The following is a 17508-nucleotide window of genomic DNA, read 5'->3' as shown; positions in this document are numbered from 1 at the left end:
GTCTAGGCTGGTGAACAGGCGAGGAGTTAGCTTTTGGGAATTTAGCCCAAGTAGTCCTGCCAAGACTGAGGAGATGAGCAATGTTCCAGGCCTCACTCTGGAAAGTAGGAAGGAAGGTTTCCAAGGCTGAGAGTGATCAACAGGAGGTCTAAGCAAGTTTTGACGCTTCATCAGAGGGACATATTCACTGCATCTCTGGGTAATGTGAGGAATCTGAGGGCGTCCTCACTTCCTCCTCCTCGACATCCTCTGCTCAGCTGGCCAGGGAAGCGTCATCGCTCTTGGATCCTGACCCTGGGGGTGGATATGCGAGGGAGGATCACCCGGGTAGAGGAGACTTTGGGAATGGAAGGAGGATGTCCTTGGGCGAGACACGGTATCTCGCATTTCCATTCCATGATGAACCTTCCGTCCCTGCAGCCTTTATGGGATGTTATCCTTTTCCCCTCCTCTTCCTTCCAGGATGACCCTGGAAAATGCCATCAATGTAGTGATACTAGGGAGAGGTTAAATAGGAGGATGTCTAGGAGCGAGGCAGAGTATCCCCATTCCATTGTGATAAAAATAATCCTCCCATCCCCCTCCCATCACAGGTTGTTGCCAGTCCTGTCCTCTTATTTCCACTCAGTCAAACCACTCTAGTACTGGGACAAGAAAGAGGCGAATAGGAGTTGTGCACACTAATATTCAGTTACACCACTCTGGTGCTGAGTTGAGGAAGAGGCCTGAAAACTATTGCAAGGGTCTATGGGGCTCAAATGGGAATGGGGAAAATGTTTTCCAGCGCCCAGAAAAGGGCAATTACCAGGTCCAGCAAGGTCGTCATGACCCGGTAGTTGCCCTTTTCTGGGCACCGGAAAAAAATTAATAACGGCGGCAGCCGTGCCTGTACTACAGGCACAGCTACCACCAGCCTCTTAATGAGGCCCAATGAAAACATCCAAAACCTGACTCTCGAGGAAGTGCAAGCGCTGTTCAAAAACAAACAAATTAAAGTTACATTTGTAATTAAAATAGAAACTCAGCAAAACTGGTCGCAGTGAAAACCCAGATAGGTATTTAACTTTTTGTAGCGCTTCATGGTTAGTCCAACATTTAGGCACTGTGATTGTTATACCTCAGTCGATACTCAGTTAACCGACCTCTGAAGGATGTTAGCCAATAAGATAGCTCAGTCGGTTGAGCACTCGTTGTTGTGATCTGTGTGTGATCTGTAGGTTGCAAGTTCCAATCCCAGCAAGGCCAACTCAGCCTTTCATCCTTTCAAGGTCGATAAAGCAGTACTGTCTTTGGTTTGGTGATAATTCTGATAAATATGTTCTATGTACAGTGCTTTGCCAACAGCACTATATAACCATTTAACCATGAGATCAGATATAGAATTTAGCATGGAGTCCTTGCCTCTGCACTGTTGTATCATACCATTAGGTAGTAATCACTCCAGGAAACGAGGACTTTCATTAAACATCAAAAGACAATTCTGCTATCGAACCTCAAAACACACAATACAATTCATGTTTGCTTTACTATGTAATTGGCTAGGTTTTTGTGTTTTCAATATTTAAATATATACAGGTGAGATCAAATGGCCAGACCTTAGAGAAATACTGAAAGGTGTATTCTGTCACAATGCAGAAAGCTGCCGCATAGTAATGATTTCCATACCGTTTTTGCACGTCGGCTGGATGTCGCATACATTTTACTCTCTTGTAAAGGAGAAAAAGTAATTTTTACTCTCTTAAAATGACATTTACTCTCAAAGTTAAAAAATAGGGAGTACTCCCACCTCAAAATCTTATCTGGAGCCTTGCCTGTACCCCACAGATTCACTAAAGGTAGACCCTCCCTCACCATTTAAAGTGTTACCTCCTTACTTGACACATTCCAATCTGTGTGCTGTCGTTGCAGGGGAAGACAACCTGAGGCTCATGTAGATTAGTTCAAAAGGTTTTATTTTCACACCACAAATGTGCCAAGGGCCTAGGGTGGTCTGGATGTAGGACTGGGGGTAAACCAAAGATGAGCAGTTCTGGCTTGCTCGAGGACCTTAATCCACCATTCCTTCCCTCTTTTCCTTTGGTCTCCACCTCGGGTGGGTCTAATAAAAGTTACTCACAATCTTTGGGGTTTCAAATGTCCCCTGCACATCTTTCTTGTCTTGGCCGAGTGGTCGCTCCGCTCCATCGTTGTTTTATCAGGAGGTACGTCCCTTCAGCCTTGAGTCAGGGGCTCTCAGCTACAGATCTTGCTTCCGTGCCTGGGCCAGGCAACGCCTGACCTCAGTGGGTGCAAGTGGGTAGCGTCCCTTGCCCAGGAGGGCTTGTCAGACTCTGCCAGAGTCTTTGCCTGCATTGGATATTTGGACACAGAGTCCAGAGGGAATATCTGTGAGTCTCTACTGTCTCCTGTCATGGTCTTCCCTCACCCCTCAACGTGTGCTTCCACCTGCAGTGGCGTGTCCAGAATCTTTTGACTGGGGTGGCACGCGGGGCACTGACTTATGCAGAGGTGGCATGAAGTACGAGCACAAACACATAATTATCATAGTTTAGGATACTGGGGTGGCACCTGGGGTCACCACTCGGATTCCAGGGGTAGCACGAGCCACCTCAGGCCACTCCCTGGACATGCCACTGTCCTCCTGGTGGTTCCTCAATGCCTCACAATGATTGAGGCCACTTCATCTCCCCTCTCACTTTCTAGCTCCTCTCTTTCTTCCGCCCTCCCTTTTCTTCTCCCCTCCTTGTACGCCTGCACCTCTTTCCCAACTCACTTCCCAGGCATCACTTGTATTTTTTTCCTTCTTGTCTCCTGTCCTCTTGCTTTGTCACCCTTCCTTCCTCCACTGCCACTCTTATTTCCGCCTTCACTCCAACTCCATGCCTCCCCCCCCCACTTGAGCAGCAGAGTGAAGTCGTGAGGGAAGAGAGGACTCACTGACTGATTGGATCGAAAGCATTGGTTGAAGGGAGAGTTAAGTAGGCCGGAAGCAGCAGGCAGGAAGTGACGTTGTGGCTAGGGCTGGAGCAACCAAGAATAAAGAAATTGCTTGTCCTGGTGAGAGGTTTTATTTATAGTCACCCTGCTCACTTCAATGTCGTGGGTCAATCTGCCAACCCAATCATATTGAAAAGATCAGCGTTCCTCCCTGATTATCTGTAGTGCCCGGCTCCAAATCCACAGAGGTTTGACGAAGGCGGCACGCAGTGAATTCTCTGAGCCTCTTACATGCGAGTGAATCCCAGATGCTAGCCATCACAACACAGGAGCAAGCTCTCAGCCTGCTATGCATTTCGGTTGGGCTTGTCCTAGGATTTGCAAGGCCTAATTCAGCAAAAGACAAGCGGGCCCCATAATTCCCACTTGTATCGATATCCCTTGCATATATCTCAAGTTACAAGCTTTTGGCAGTCGTCACATGCCCTGCAAGCAGCTCTCTCACCGCAAGCTCCCTACCCACCCATATAAGTCAATGGGCTTTCACCCACCAAAAACACAATCAGGTGTTTTCACCCAGCTTTTGGCCACAATACATAGAGAGCTGTGCCCCTTGAGGGGGAATCAGGCATACGTGGAGGTGACAGTATTAAAAGTGGATCGCAGCACGGGACATCAGTAAGTACACCATAAGATAATATTCCAAGATTAAATATTGCAGTGGGGCCAGCCTATGTTCAATAACAAAACGTATGCACACTGTTCCATTATGTGCGGTATATGGCTACTGGCTGCAAAGGCAAATAGCTTCGGAAATCTAACAGACCTGCTGGTAAGCATTGAGTACTGACTGGCTATGACTTTTACCCATCCATAGTTGATGAAGTGAGTATCAAGGTATAGGCTATGTGACAAGGTCAAGTCCTTGACCTTGTCAGAAGGGGTTATGAACCCTTCTCCATGGGTGGTGGGAGGTATAGGGTGGAATCCAGAGTCAGCCCTAGCCTTGAGGGCAAACCCAGCAAAGAGCGCCCCAATTCCTCCCCGCCGCCTTGTGCCTCCATCTGTGTTTGCAGAACCTTACCTCCAGCCTTGCCTCTTAGTCTCAATACTGGCCAGCTTTTGGTTTTACTTTTAGGAAACCCCAGAGTGACGCTGAGATGCAACAGAGAAGGCCAAGCAAGAGGGTCAATATCAGCGAGCCACGCTGCGAACTGGAGAGGAGAGCCAAAAAGCACCGCCTAGACCCAACCAGAGAGATAGACACCCTCGCTGCAGATTAAAGCAGAGCGGAATCCTGCGTCGCAAGCATGGCAGATTCAGCCGGACAGCTTACATCCACAATAAAGGGCCCCTAGACCACCCGGGACAAAGGGGAATTTGGGTGTTGGGGCAACCTTACCCGAAACTTACTGGGATTCCCCAAAGGAACGGGCCACGAAACACAATCTAGGTCATTCGACTTCTTAGGCTGCCATGTTCATTATGCGTCTAGCCCTCATGGAGAAAGTGGGTGGGCCGAAGCCCCCTTTGTAAGACTTTTCCCTACACATACACGCCCTAGGAGGGGAGGAAAGGAACAGATTGGTTAAGGGAAAACAGTCCAGTCCTCACCGGGGCAGGAATACTTAAGCAGGAAACAGGAATCAGAAAGTGTGGGTTTTTCGAGTGAGGGCAGAGGAGGAGGTGGAGAATGACCAAGAGACCAGCAGGAGGCAGGAGGGAGCAGCGGTTTGTAGAGGAGAATGTGTTGCGAGTGAGGAGCTTAGGAGTGATAGTAGTTCTGCAGTATGAGTGTGTATGTTTGTGAGTAAAGAGAGTGAATGTGAAGTGAATGGGACAGAGTGGAAGGAAGGTGCCTGGGTAGTGGCTGGAGGAGAGTATTAGTGGTGGAAGGAGGAGAGTAGTAGTGGTGCAAGGAGGCAAGGAGTGGTGTGGAGGAGGGAAGTAGTAGTGTGGAGGAGGGGAGAAGTAGTGAAGAGGGGGAGGAGATGTAACATCAAAGGGTGTAGCTGAGGAATAGGAGGACTGAAACATCGGAGAGGATGGAGGACTGGTGGGAGGAGTAAGAAGGAGGGGTGCAGTAGTAAAAGTGGGTGAAGGAGTGAATGGGAAGGACTGGACCAGCCTGAAACTAAAAGAGTGAGTCCAAGGAACTATCATAACTCCCATTAGAACTCTTATCCTTGGCTAGAGTAGGGAGAGTTAGGAAGTCTCTGAGGGAGTTTAGCTAAATTGCATTAAGGAACCACCAGTAGAAGACGACATAGCTTAGACAGTTGGGGGTTTTGGGGGTGGGTGATGCAATATTTAGTAGTACTAACCGAGAGTTACAGATGCTTGGGTTAGGGAGAAAGGTTGTGACAAGGCGAGAGTGAGAGGTCAAATAAAAACCCTTGAACTGTCAGCGTGTTTTCTGTGCTATCCGTGACAGTTAGTAACACCTATAATTCAAGCAGTTATATTAAATTCTGCTTGTGGTGTGCATTGCAAATGAGCACCCATCCATAATACACCTTACCGCTTCATTTATACATGTTGAGGACTGGGTCACATTCCAATGGCATCCGTGGGCTTACCGCCCACCATCCGTAGGCTCTCCTTCTGCCCATTAACAGATAGTAACGCCCCTGCCTCACATCTACCATTACTCACGTATCTATTCCATTTGTAGTCGTTCTTGATTCCTATCCTCTTTCAGTTCTTTCTAGTCCTCCATCTCATGTCTCTGGCTCCTATCTGGATTTTATTTTTACTTCATCCTTGTCTACATATGCAGTTTATGTGCATCCTGTCTATTCGTCTGATCACCATATTTTGTTTTTCTCAATTTTTCCCCCTAGTTATATTTTTTGTTTTCCCCTCCTTTTCATTCAAAACGGTTCATGTCAAACCTCTAATTAAAAAACCTTCGCTCGACCCTCTTGAGCCCAAAAACTACTGCCCCATCTCAAACACCAGGTTCCTTGCCAAACTCATTGACCGAACCACCTACTCCAAACTAAATGCCTTTGTCGAAGCCAACAATCTCCTAGACCCCGCCAAATCAGGTTTCAGAGCCTGTCACAGAACTGAAACCACCCTAACCTCAATCTGGGATGAACTTAAAATGACGGCAGACTCCGCGGGATGCGCCACACTAATCCTTCTCGAACTATCCGCTGCCTTTGACACGATCAATAACTCAATCCTCCTAGACCGCCTCCACTCCCTAGGAATTCGTGGAACCCCTCTTAAATGGATAGCTTCATTCCTCAAAGATAGGTACCAAATAACGATATTCTCCACCTATACCTCCCAAGCCTGACCAGTCGACACGGGAGTCCCACAAGGAGCATGCCTATCTGCCCTCCTGTTCAATCTCTACTTGATCACCCTCCCACCAATAATTTGTTCACACAACATCCTGTGCTACAACTACGCTGACGACACTCAACTAATTCTAAAACTCCTGACCTCAAAACCCAACTACCGACCTGACCTGGCCTCCTGCCTCCTTCACATAGAACTCTGGATGACCAAAATCCACCTCCTGTTAAACCCCTCCAAAACGGAAATCATGGTATGTGGCAGCTCCGAACTTCTTCCGCACCCACTACCATGGCCATCCGCCATGGGCAACTCACCGACCCCCTCCAAATCAGTGAAAAATCTTGGATGCACCCTTGACTCTGACCTAACACTCTCGCGCCAAGTCAACAACGTCTCAAAGTCCTGCCACTACCACCTTAAAACCCTTAGGCGCATCTTTCCATATTTCTCCTTTCCCAACAGACTCTCCGCGATCCAATCAATCGTTATATAAAGACTGGACTACGCAAACCCCCTATACCTCGGAGTCCACGCGTAACAATTGAATAAACTCCAAAGGGCACAAAACGCGGCAGCCAAATTGCTACTTGCGCTTGGCCCAAGAGACCACATCTCCCCAGCACTTAAGAAGCTACACTGGCTTCCAGTAACCCAAAGGGTGACTTTCAAAACCTTATGCATCTCCCATCGAGCACTGCATAAAACCGGACCTCAATATCTTCAAGACAAGCTAAAACCCTATCACCCCCCACGCACCCTAAGATCAAGCTCAGCTGGCCTCCTAGTCATACCGAAGACAAACTCAGTCAGGTTAGGCGGATCATCATTCTCAGCCTTGGCCCCCACGCTATGGAACTCACTCCCACCCCACATCCGTCTAACTGAGGATTTAACGTCTTTCTGCAAACTGCTGAAAACCTGGCTCTTCCCCTAAAACCAACCCATACCAAACTAACCCAAACAGTCTAACAGCAACTCAATGACACCAATCCAACAAACTACCTGATGCGAGAAATTGCACAGCAAATAACCCCTAATATAAACTAGAAGGACAAACAGAATTAAACGTATAAAGTAGATCAAAGCAGTGAAATGGTTAATAAGAGTAAATCATACGGAAACAGTAAAGAGAGTTAAACTTCTGAAATGGGACAGAATGCAGGAGGAGTGAACAAAGTGAATGGCGTGGATGATATAGTTACAATGGATGAAGCAGGTAGGACAGATGAATGCGTGGAGTGGAAGAATGCATGAGTGGAAGAACAGATAACTATATAGTTCGAATGAGTGTGGAAATCGAATGAATAAGTAGATCAGATGAGTGTATAGAATGGAGGAACATGTTGAGCGGATGAGTGTGTAGAGCGGCTGGGTGTGTAGAGCGGGCAAGCGTGTAGTGCGGATGAGTGCATAAATACAGAGAAGCGAGTAGAATGCAGGAGTGCGTAAAACAGATGAATGTGCAGAACGGATGAGCGTAGACCGGATGAGTGTGTAGAACAGATGAGTATGTGGAGCGGATGAGTATGTAGAGCATGTGACAGCTCCAGGTTGTATTTGCAGGTATCCGCAGGAGAAGCAAGTAGAGCGCATGAGTGTGGATAGTGGATGAATACGGAAGTGAAGCGAGTGTGTAGATCGCTGGAGCAGAAGAATGTACAGACCGGGCAAATGTATAGAGCAGATGAGTGTATAGAGCAGACGAGTGGATAGAGCGGACGAGTGGATAGAGCGGACGAGTAGATAGAGCGGACGAGTGTATAGAGCGGATGAGCGTAGAGGGAATGAGTGAGTAGAGGGGATGAGTGCGTAGAGGGGATGAGTGCATACAGGGGGTGAGTGCATACAGGGGGTGAGTGGATAGAGGGGGTGAGTGCATAGAGGGGGTGAGTGCGTAGAGGGGGTGAGTGCGTAGAGGGGGTGAGTGCGTAGAGGGGGTGAGTGCGTAGAGGGGGTGAATGCATAGTACGTGTGAGGGCATAAAGCGGATGAGTGCCTAGAGCGAACGAGTGCCTGGAGCGAACGAGTGCCCAGAGTGAAAGGACGTGTTGCGTAGAGCAGACGAGTACGTAGAACGAACGAGCACAGATTGCATCCAGTACTGATGAGTGCATAGAATAGATGAGTGCGTAGAAGTGCTGAATGCGTAGAGCATGGGGCATACAGGAGTGCATGCGTGGGGCAGACAAGAGTGCATGCGTGGGGCAGACAAGAGTGCATGCGTGGGGCAGACAAGAGTGCATGCGTGGGGCAGACAAGAGTGCATGCATGGGGCAGACAATAGTACATGCGTGGAGCAGACAAAAATGCATGCGTGGGGCAGACTGGAGTACGCAGGGCAGACTGGAGCGCGCGGGGCGGACTTGAGCATGCGGGGCGGGCTGGAATGCATGAGTGCATGGAGCAGACCGGAGTGTATGGAGCAGACTGGGGTGCATGGAGTGGATAGGAGTGCATGGAATGGACTGGAGCGCATAGAATTGCGTGACGTATATAGTATGGTTTGGAATGCTGAGAATGTTTGAAAGAGCATATAACCCATCATATCACACCACCACGCTTACTCTCTCCTTTACATCACCACTCAACTAGAACACAGAGATACTATGACGCCATTCGGTATAACTGTTCTCATACCAACATCCGCCGCTCACTTCACATCATTCTAAGTAAACACTGCTGGTTACACACACCCCAGCCAGGCGTTCTCCTCAGGCCTAACGCAGCCACATCCATCCGGTCTGGATAAATCCTGCCAGAACAAACGCATACTCCTGATCTCTCAACCACCACACCTACCGCTAAGAAGCAGCTATTACACGAATACCGCATGAGCTGCACACATTCCCGCTGCTCACACGCACCTTTTGACTCCCTCTACTCTCTCTATTGATCTGAACTTCTGTTCCCAAGGGCGTTCAACCTACCAGCGCCTTCAGACCATACCAATGGTATATAAGGCGCTACATACTATTCTGATCTTCTTCAATCTCAATCTGCTCACCCAAGATGTCTTTTTCAATCATTATCTCATCTTCTTTTTCCTCTTTCTCTTGACCATTTACTTACATCTACTTTAACTGCACTCCATTTCGCTAGATAGTTTTCTTCCAGAGTGGCTACTCTCTAAGCAACTCCTTCTTCATCTATTTCTTCTCATGTTTCTCCTCTATCTTTTTCATCATCAATGGTTATCTCTTCTTTTTCTACAATTTCTAATTCTGATACTTATCTGCTTCTTTCACGGGCTCACCCTACTGCATCTTCTAACAACCTCATCCCTCATCTCTTATTTCTAAAATCTAGCCTTCTCTGAATTGTTATTTTACTAGTCTTTTCAATATTTCTCTTTGTAGCTCCACTCTCCCCACCCCCTCATTCAAACATGCTTCTATCCTTCTGATTCTGATAAAAAAACTTCTTTAGGTCTGTCTTCTGCCTCAGATGTTTGGCCTATTTCCTTCTTCCTTACCTTTCTAATCTTCTGGAACGGCTTGTCTACTATCAGGTCTCTTCTTTTGTCACTGAAAATTCTATTCTTCCCCATTTTCAATCCAGGTTTCGTCCTCTTCACTCTGCTGAAACTGCTCTTCTCTCTGTTTGTGATTCATTGCTTACTGCTCGTTACTCTAAACCCTCGTCTATTTTCATACTCTTGGATCTCTCTGCTGCTTTTGACACAGTGGATCAGGCGTTACATTTACAGTCTCTCTCTTCTTTTGGGTTTTCTGGATCTGTGCTTTCATGGTTTCACTCTTACTTATCTAATCACACTTTTGCAGTTTCATGGGCTGGTGCTTGCTCTGATGCTTCCCCTCGTCTACATAGTGGTTCCTCACCCTCCCTGTGCTCAATCGCGTTTTCATTCTTTGTCTTTGCTTGCTCTGCTTCACTGGAATGCTCTTCCCTTTTCTCTTCGATCTATTGTTTCTTAGTCTTCATTTCGTTCCTCCTTGAAAAGCTATCTTCTTCAATCTTAATTGTGTATAGTAGTCTTTTTTCTTTTCTATGGCAATGTCATACATTTCTTCTTTTACTTTGATGGACTATCATTTTGTATTCATTATTATTGTACTGTAAATTGGCATATGTACAGCAATTTAGCATAAGGTGCTATATAAATAACAAATAAAATACAAATATGTTAGAGCCTCCTTCCATGCCCATCCAGCAAAGGTTAAGAGACACAAACAAATTAGATTGAATAATAATTTCAGGCAGGGGTGAAGTCCTAAAAAGAAAGTGGGGGGCCTTATTAACCTCCCAATTGAATGTGGCGTCACCAGAAATTAGCATAACAAGATGCCCTCTGAAAAATGTGGGGGGCCTCTGCCCACCTGCGTGTACCCTCGACTTGAGCCTTGGATTCGGGGAACTTTTGTTTTAGAGGTATGAATACTTACAATCTGATATAGCCTTTATTTCAGTTTTCAGTCAGAAGAGGGCCATGGTTTCTTATGGTGGTGCTGTGAGGAATCCAAGACACAAATAACTTGCTGTTCAATTTACAAAGTCACTTATTGTTATATATTTAGCAAAATGATATATTATTAATCAAATCAATAAGTGAACCATTTTTGAAACAGCGCAGTGTGTGGACTGAAGAACTCCTATAGGCTGCCAAGTTTTTCAGATAAAGCACTGTGAGAACAAAGTATTTGCAGGCTCACACAATTTGGCTTAGTGGTGAAGTTGGGATTCAAACCAACTCTGCAAATTTGGCACTTGGCCGAATTCTAGGTGATACAAATATTGGTTATGCCGCAAAAGCACATACTCACATTAGTGGGAAGAGCGCCTCCACTCTTGATTATGAATTTGTTGATGAGGTAGGGCTTGGCATTGTACAGGACATGGCTATACTGCCACAAGAAGAAAGTGACTGATTTCCTGTTTGTGTGTTGTTGAATGCATTCGTGAGTGGCAGTCGTTTCAAACTGAACGGGACATTTTTATAAATGAGGGTCCAAATCGAACATACTGGAACCCGTTAGTTTAGAGAAAGGTAAAGTAGTTGTCGAAATGTCCTCACACAGAAAAACCGCAGCTATATGCACCCGAGTGAGCGCTGAACTAGGGATCACAATAGTAGTCGACAGTATGACAGTATGACCACAACAGTACAGGTGGCGAAAAAACAACTGAGGCCGGATATCGCCCAGGCATTGCGTGGAGGAGTCTGAGAGATGATGACTGTTGACATCCCCAGACATATTAAAGCCCTTAAAACAAAGTATTGTGGGTGGTTGAGAAGACACCACGCTAGGAGCAAGTGTGAATTGTGGACGCGCTTGGCACATCATGCCAGGACTAATAATAATATAGGTATTTGGTCCATTGTGAGGGGCTGCTAAGAAAAACCTACCCATGAACAGTGCTCCTGAAGAGTGCTGGTGTACTCATATCAAGAAGACATTGGGGGCTACGACACCCAGCGATGAGGTACATCCGCACATTAATCAGAGCTGGGTCTGTAAATCGATGGTCACTGACATCACTCAGTTGATTGGCCCCAATGGCACGTGTAATGGACTTCTGAAGTTATCCCCGTGTATTTAGGACAATGCATTACATCCCTTATTTGTATCGATTGGGACCCATGGTGAGTTGCATGCTTCCTGGAAAGAGAGTACTATCCTCACCGTCTATAAAAAAGGTTGTTGTAATATCCCTTCTAACTACCACATGCTGGCCATGCAGGATATACCGGCGAAACTCTTTGTGAGAGTATTGCTGAATGAATTGAATGAGTGGATTACCGAAAATAAGATCATCCCCTCAAATCAGACAGGATTTCGAGCCAAATTCAGCACTACGCACAATCTCCTGACCTTGATAACCACCATTGAATATGCCTGCAATAGATGCCAATCGAGGGTTTATGGTGCATTCATTGATTTTAGCGCAGCGTTTGACACGGTCATGAGGAATAGACTATGGAACAAACTTGTTTCATGGAACCTTCCTCATGGCCTGGTAAACATGATCAGGCAGCTACATACTAGCACACAGGTTAGATTGAGGGTGAACAGGGAGGGGCGAGTGTCTGGCGTTTTCTCAATGACGCATTGGCGTTAAACAGGGTTGCATCCAGGCTTAGCTATGCAGACAATCTTTTTCTCCTTGATTACACTCCAAAAGGGTTTAAACTCAAGGTAGATGCCCTGGGCAAGTATGCCAGCGACAAAAGCCTCCGCATCAACATCGAAAAAACAAAGATTGTGGCATTCATGGGAAAAACAAAGAGTAAAAAACACTAAATCAGTTTGGAAGCGTGATGAGAATGTGGTTGAATGCATGAAGTGCTATAAGTAATCGGGTGTCGTAATCGATAATTAGTTGAAATGGTCATATCAATGGACAGAGAATAAGGCTAACTGCATGAGAATCGCACACGCTCTGAGCTGCTCCATCAGTAAACAGGGCGGATGTTGTATTAAAACTATAGTATTGTTCTACACATCTAAAATAGTCCCCTGTATGATATATGGTGTGGAAGTGTGGGTAACCAAACTTAGATTTGAACAAAATAAATTTGAGGCCAAAATCTTGCGATTGTTATTCAGAATGCCCAAATCACTGTCAAGTGAAAATATCCTGTTAGAATTTGATATCATGAAAATAACTGGAGTAACTGAATACAAACTTGTAATGGGCTATGAGAAATTGAGACACCTTGACAATGAAACAATCATGGTTGATGTAATGATGGCCCAGTGGGCTATACATGAGTGTGAGCTTTGGCACTCTTGGTGGCTTGTGGACTAAACATGGCACGATGACAAAAGCATCTGCACTCGATAACATAGGTAGCACACAGGCCAAGCTGAACGGTTGGATCAAGAAAAAATATACAACCTGAATAAGGAAAATGATCTTGTATGCTTGGCATCTTATGTTAACAGCGGCCCCTTTATCGAATACAGGATAAGGCGTAAAATGGTCCCGAAATACATTGAAGCCTTAATAAGAAGCTATCTTGTGTTGAAGTGTAATCGCACACAGGTACTCGGAATAGAAGGAGCAAGAGTGGGCATACCACGCGCGGTATGAGCGATTATGCCGTTTGTGCAGTGAAATCGTAATAGAAACAGCTGAACATACCATGTGCAATTGCAGCAGTCGGAAGGCTATTAGAGCAAAATATATGAAATCATACAGCAATGTGTCAAATTGTGATGACGTGTCCTCTTTATGGGTGCTGCTATTGCAAGACAACAATGTTAATCTTAGATTCAGGAAGTATTATCAGCAGGGATACGCTGATTTGTGTGTTGAGAGATTGTGCTTGAAAAATAGACATACTATATAGATTGATTAATTTTGTATTATGAAAAGACATTTTAGGTTTTATGTTTTAAGTAATTTTGTTGTATTAAATGTGTCATATACAAAGTCAATGATGGCTATATGTATATTAATAATACAAAGAAACATTGGTTATGTTTTGGTTCTTTCATCACAACAATACTCTACTTCATAGAGTCTTCTTGCAAAGTATGTAATTCACCGCAATGCAACTGGCAGCATATACACGTTCATAGAAACGTGTTAAGCACAGAGAGTATGACGATCCCTTAATTTCCCCATCCTGAATGGAACACTACAACGCAAAGCAATGGCAGTCTGAACATTTTACTTTCAGGATGCAAGACACACAACTAAAGAAAGTGTGATATGCTCACCGACCTGCAGTCATTGTTTGGCACAAACACGTAGCTTCTGCTTACACAGGATGTTAAGACAGTTAGAATCTTTACAAAAAAGCGAACCCTTTTATTGTCAGGCACCCCAGCAGTCATCATTGATAGTTGACCTTGGAATTAGTGGTGAGAGGGAAGTGTTCCGGACACTGTTTATTACCGACATCCTCGTCCTCCTAATGGCAGCTCTGAAGTAGGGAGGAGTCCCTTGGGCCCCTGACCAGAATTTGAAGAGAGAATCTGAAGCCCAACTGGCTCAACAGTGTTGCATACCTGACCGGCTGTGTGATATGGAGGTTATGAGGTGTGCTGAGGGCTCAGGGCATAGTGTGTAGATTGTGTCTCAGTAACAGTCGAAGGAGAGCAACAAAGCAAGAAAAGAGTAAGGAAAGAAGCAGGGACACGTTTATGTCACTCTAGTAGCCAAAAGGCATTATAGTTACGGTAGTTGGTTTCTATATTGGCTGTAGCTTACAGACAGACCTGCCATAGCAAAACAATTTAACTACCTCCTACTATTAAAATACCACTTACTTAAAATACTACTTGTTCTTACCATTAGCCACATACCTGCAACACTTATTAACTGGCTTTTAGAAGATACATTTTTAGGACTGCAGCTTTTAGAAAAAGGCAACCATGTTGAATTTAAACAATGTTTTTATGTGTTTCCTTTACACAGTATGTCTTAGCATTACTCAAAAGTAGTACTTATATTTACTCAAATCTTTTCTTTTTCGCAGAGCATGATTCTAGAACTCTCATCCATCATGAAAAAGTAACGGCAGAGGGTAGAAACAAACAAAACAAGGCAAGGGCGGCATCGCCAACTGGAGAAGGAACGCCGTACTTCACACCACACGAATCTTGGCTCCCTGGGAAAAAAGGAAATGGAACCATTTTGCACTCTTCCACTTCATGCCGTACATGCGTCACTAGACAAGATGGCCGCTCGGCATTCATGATCACCCAATGAATGCCTGTCTTCACAAGATTCAGAGTGTGCATCAAAGCAGCACTGAAACACCTCAGAAGAACAAAACTTCCTGTGCCTCAAAGATTTAAATACATTCCCCCAATTGTCAAACAATGTAAGAATAAAGCACAATGGGCCCCTATTGTAGGTTTGTGGTTTGAACAATCAGTTTGAATATTCAAGTGCAAAATGGATTTCCGATTCTAAGACTCGCCACTAGGCACACCATCTGCTTGTAGGCGGTAGGAGACTTGATTGGTTGAGCTTGCTTCCAATCACCACGCTGAACACCTTAGGTCAGCAGTCTTAAAACTGTGGGCCTGATTGTGCAGGGGGCAAGAGGATCTTTAAAAAGGGATTAGCTGGCTGTTTTTAATAGCACATATAAGCGGTTATAGGTCAGCATAATAAAGTCTGACTACCACTGCCATGGGCCAATGACTTCTGAAGCCAAGTTGCGCTGCGTGCCCCGAACCTGGCGCTACTCGTTTGCTGCGCCATTGGAACAGCCTGGTTTTCAAGTTATCGTAAGAGGCGGTTTGGATAATTAGGTTGCTTGGGCGAGTGGCTTACTCGTGGTACACAGCAGGATGAACAGCTGGACAGATTGTTACAAAGAGCAGCAAAGTAGGGTGCTAGAATACATGTGTAAATGTAGAGCAACAGAGGCCTAATTACAGAAACTTTGCACCAGCGTTAAGTTAATGACTGTAGACGATTCGCACTAGGGCAAAACCACAATTTTGCACAAGGGAAATGTTTGCTAAAGTACTAACCCCAGAATCTATAGGATTAATGCAACCCCCATCACTGCGACCCCGAAATTGCAGGCTTTATTTTTTATTTCGACCCCCATTATACCACATATATATCCGGGGGAGACCACCCCCCTCTACTTGCATTATATGCCATTACCCCTCCCCCCATATGTGGTGTTAAGGGGGTCGGGAAAAAAAGTTGAAATTTTCGGAGGTCGCAGTAATGGTCTAATTCCCTAATCCCATACTCTGTTAGCACCAAGACAAATTGTGCCCTGGTGCAAACCTGCATGAAAAGAATACTTCTTTTGCACTTGCACTAGGGCAATTTTTGCAAAATTGCACCAGTGCAATATTTCTTTAATGCAGCTCCTTGTTAGTTAAATAGACAGTTCATAAGGCTTTCCATGAAAAATCTTTCGAAAATGACAAACAAATTGACGCAAAGTGGACACTTACTACTTGTCACTCAACTAATGTGAACCTATTGTTAAGTTGTGTTTTACATTTGTATGTTCATTTTTCCATGCTCCAAAACTGTTTGTTTCACCATCACACCATGGGCACAATTGTTTATATAATATGTTGCGTTAAATAAGTCAAACAGCTAAATAATAAAAGCTGTATGAATACAACAGAATGTTCTTGTGTATTTCCAGGTTAACCTCCAATGGGACAAATGGTTCATTGTCCCATTGATGCGTTTGTTCATAAGGGTTTAAATATACCTGCATTGAATGATTGCAGTGATTTGAATTCTAGAGGGTAGGACAACCCCCCTATTTCAGTGTCTTCCTAGCGCTTTTGTCCTTCCCGTTCCAGGGCTGTCCCTTCCAGTTCACCAAGATCCTCAGAAAGTGACATTGCCCCGGGGAGAGGACATGGAGAGGCGGCGGGAACCCCAGGCTCACAAGTAAGTCTGGCGCATAGCAGGGACTCCCATTAGTGCTACAGACACGCAGCCGCGCTGCCAGCTCATGTGGGGCTCAGCCTTGGGCATAATCAACTACCCCCAGCATGAAAAGCAGAACACAAAGAGCGCTCATGCTCAACATATAACGACTAGCTCTACCGTGACTGAGCCCGCTCCCCGGCGGAGCACACAGTCGATGCAGAGCGCCCTAACGGCCAAAGACACAGGACCCAGCACACAGAAGGGAAACTTTTACCGGCAATAAAGAGCAAGGAGTGCCCCACACACGACCACGCCTAGGGGGAACCAGCTGCTGGAAATACTATATCCTCCAGAGGCCAGGCGCACCCCCCGGGAATGGACCCTAAGAATAACACCCGCCACCCAAAAACCCCTTGATGGAGCTCAAGAGGAGAGGGAGGCCAGGATCGGCTCCCAGACCACAGTGAGAAACAGGGCAAGGCGATAGGAGACCCAACAAGCGCCCGCAGACGGCAAGGGGGGGAGACACAAACAGAGAGTGCCAGCACCCCAATAAACACAGAGGAAATCAGAGGAGAGGCACCACCAGAACAATCGCGAGGGCAAAGAGTGAGAAGGGGCAAGGTTGATGGAACGGAACTAAGCGCAAGACAGAGAGCAGACCAACAGCAGGGAAGACCTCTGCCCCGCAACCACCCAGTGGCTCGGGAGCCAAGATAGTAGAAGCCTCCACCAGGGGAAGGATCAGGCGCAATGGGCCCACAGTACAGCACGGACACAGCATTGCCCTATACAACGGCTCTACAGAAACCAAACGCCACACACTACGGGGTGAAATCCAAGCAATAACAAGAGAACCTTCATAATCACCCCACGGAGCATGAGCACAACAATGGGGCATGCAAAAATAGATTCAGGCCCCAAATA

The 17508-nt window shown here is 45.8% G+C and overlaps 1 protein-coding gene across 1 annotated transcript in view; it reads left to right on the top strand.

Moving 5' to 3' along the window:
- GJA10 (gap junction protein alpha 10) overlaps positions 1-16300 on the top strand; it is a 52953-nt gene extending 36653 nt beyond the window's left edge. Inside the window, exon 3 of the mRNA XM_069606476.1 lies at positions 14696-16300. Within this exon, the coding sequence (XP_069462577.1) occupies positions 14696-14734 (39 nt within the window). The 3' untranslated portion in view covers positions 14735-16300. The remainder of the gene's footprint in view (positions 1-14695) is intronic.
- The last annotated feature ends 1208 nt before the right edge of the window (positions 16301-17508 follow it).

This window comes from Ambystoma mexicanum, chromosome 4p (assembly GCF_040938575.1).
Source record: "Ambystoma mexicanum isolate Mex_15411 chromosome 4p, UKY_AmexF1_1, whole genome shotgun sequence".
Lineage (NCBI taxonomy): Eukaryota > Metazoa > Chordata > Amphibia > Caudata > Ambystomatidae > Ambystoma > Ambystoma mexicanum.
The sequence above is the reverse complement of the archived record's forward strand: the minus strand, read 5'-3'. Positions and strand labels throughout refer to the sequence as shown.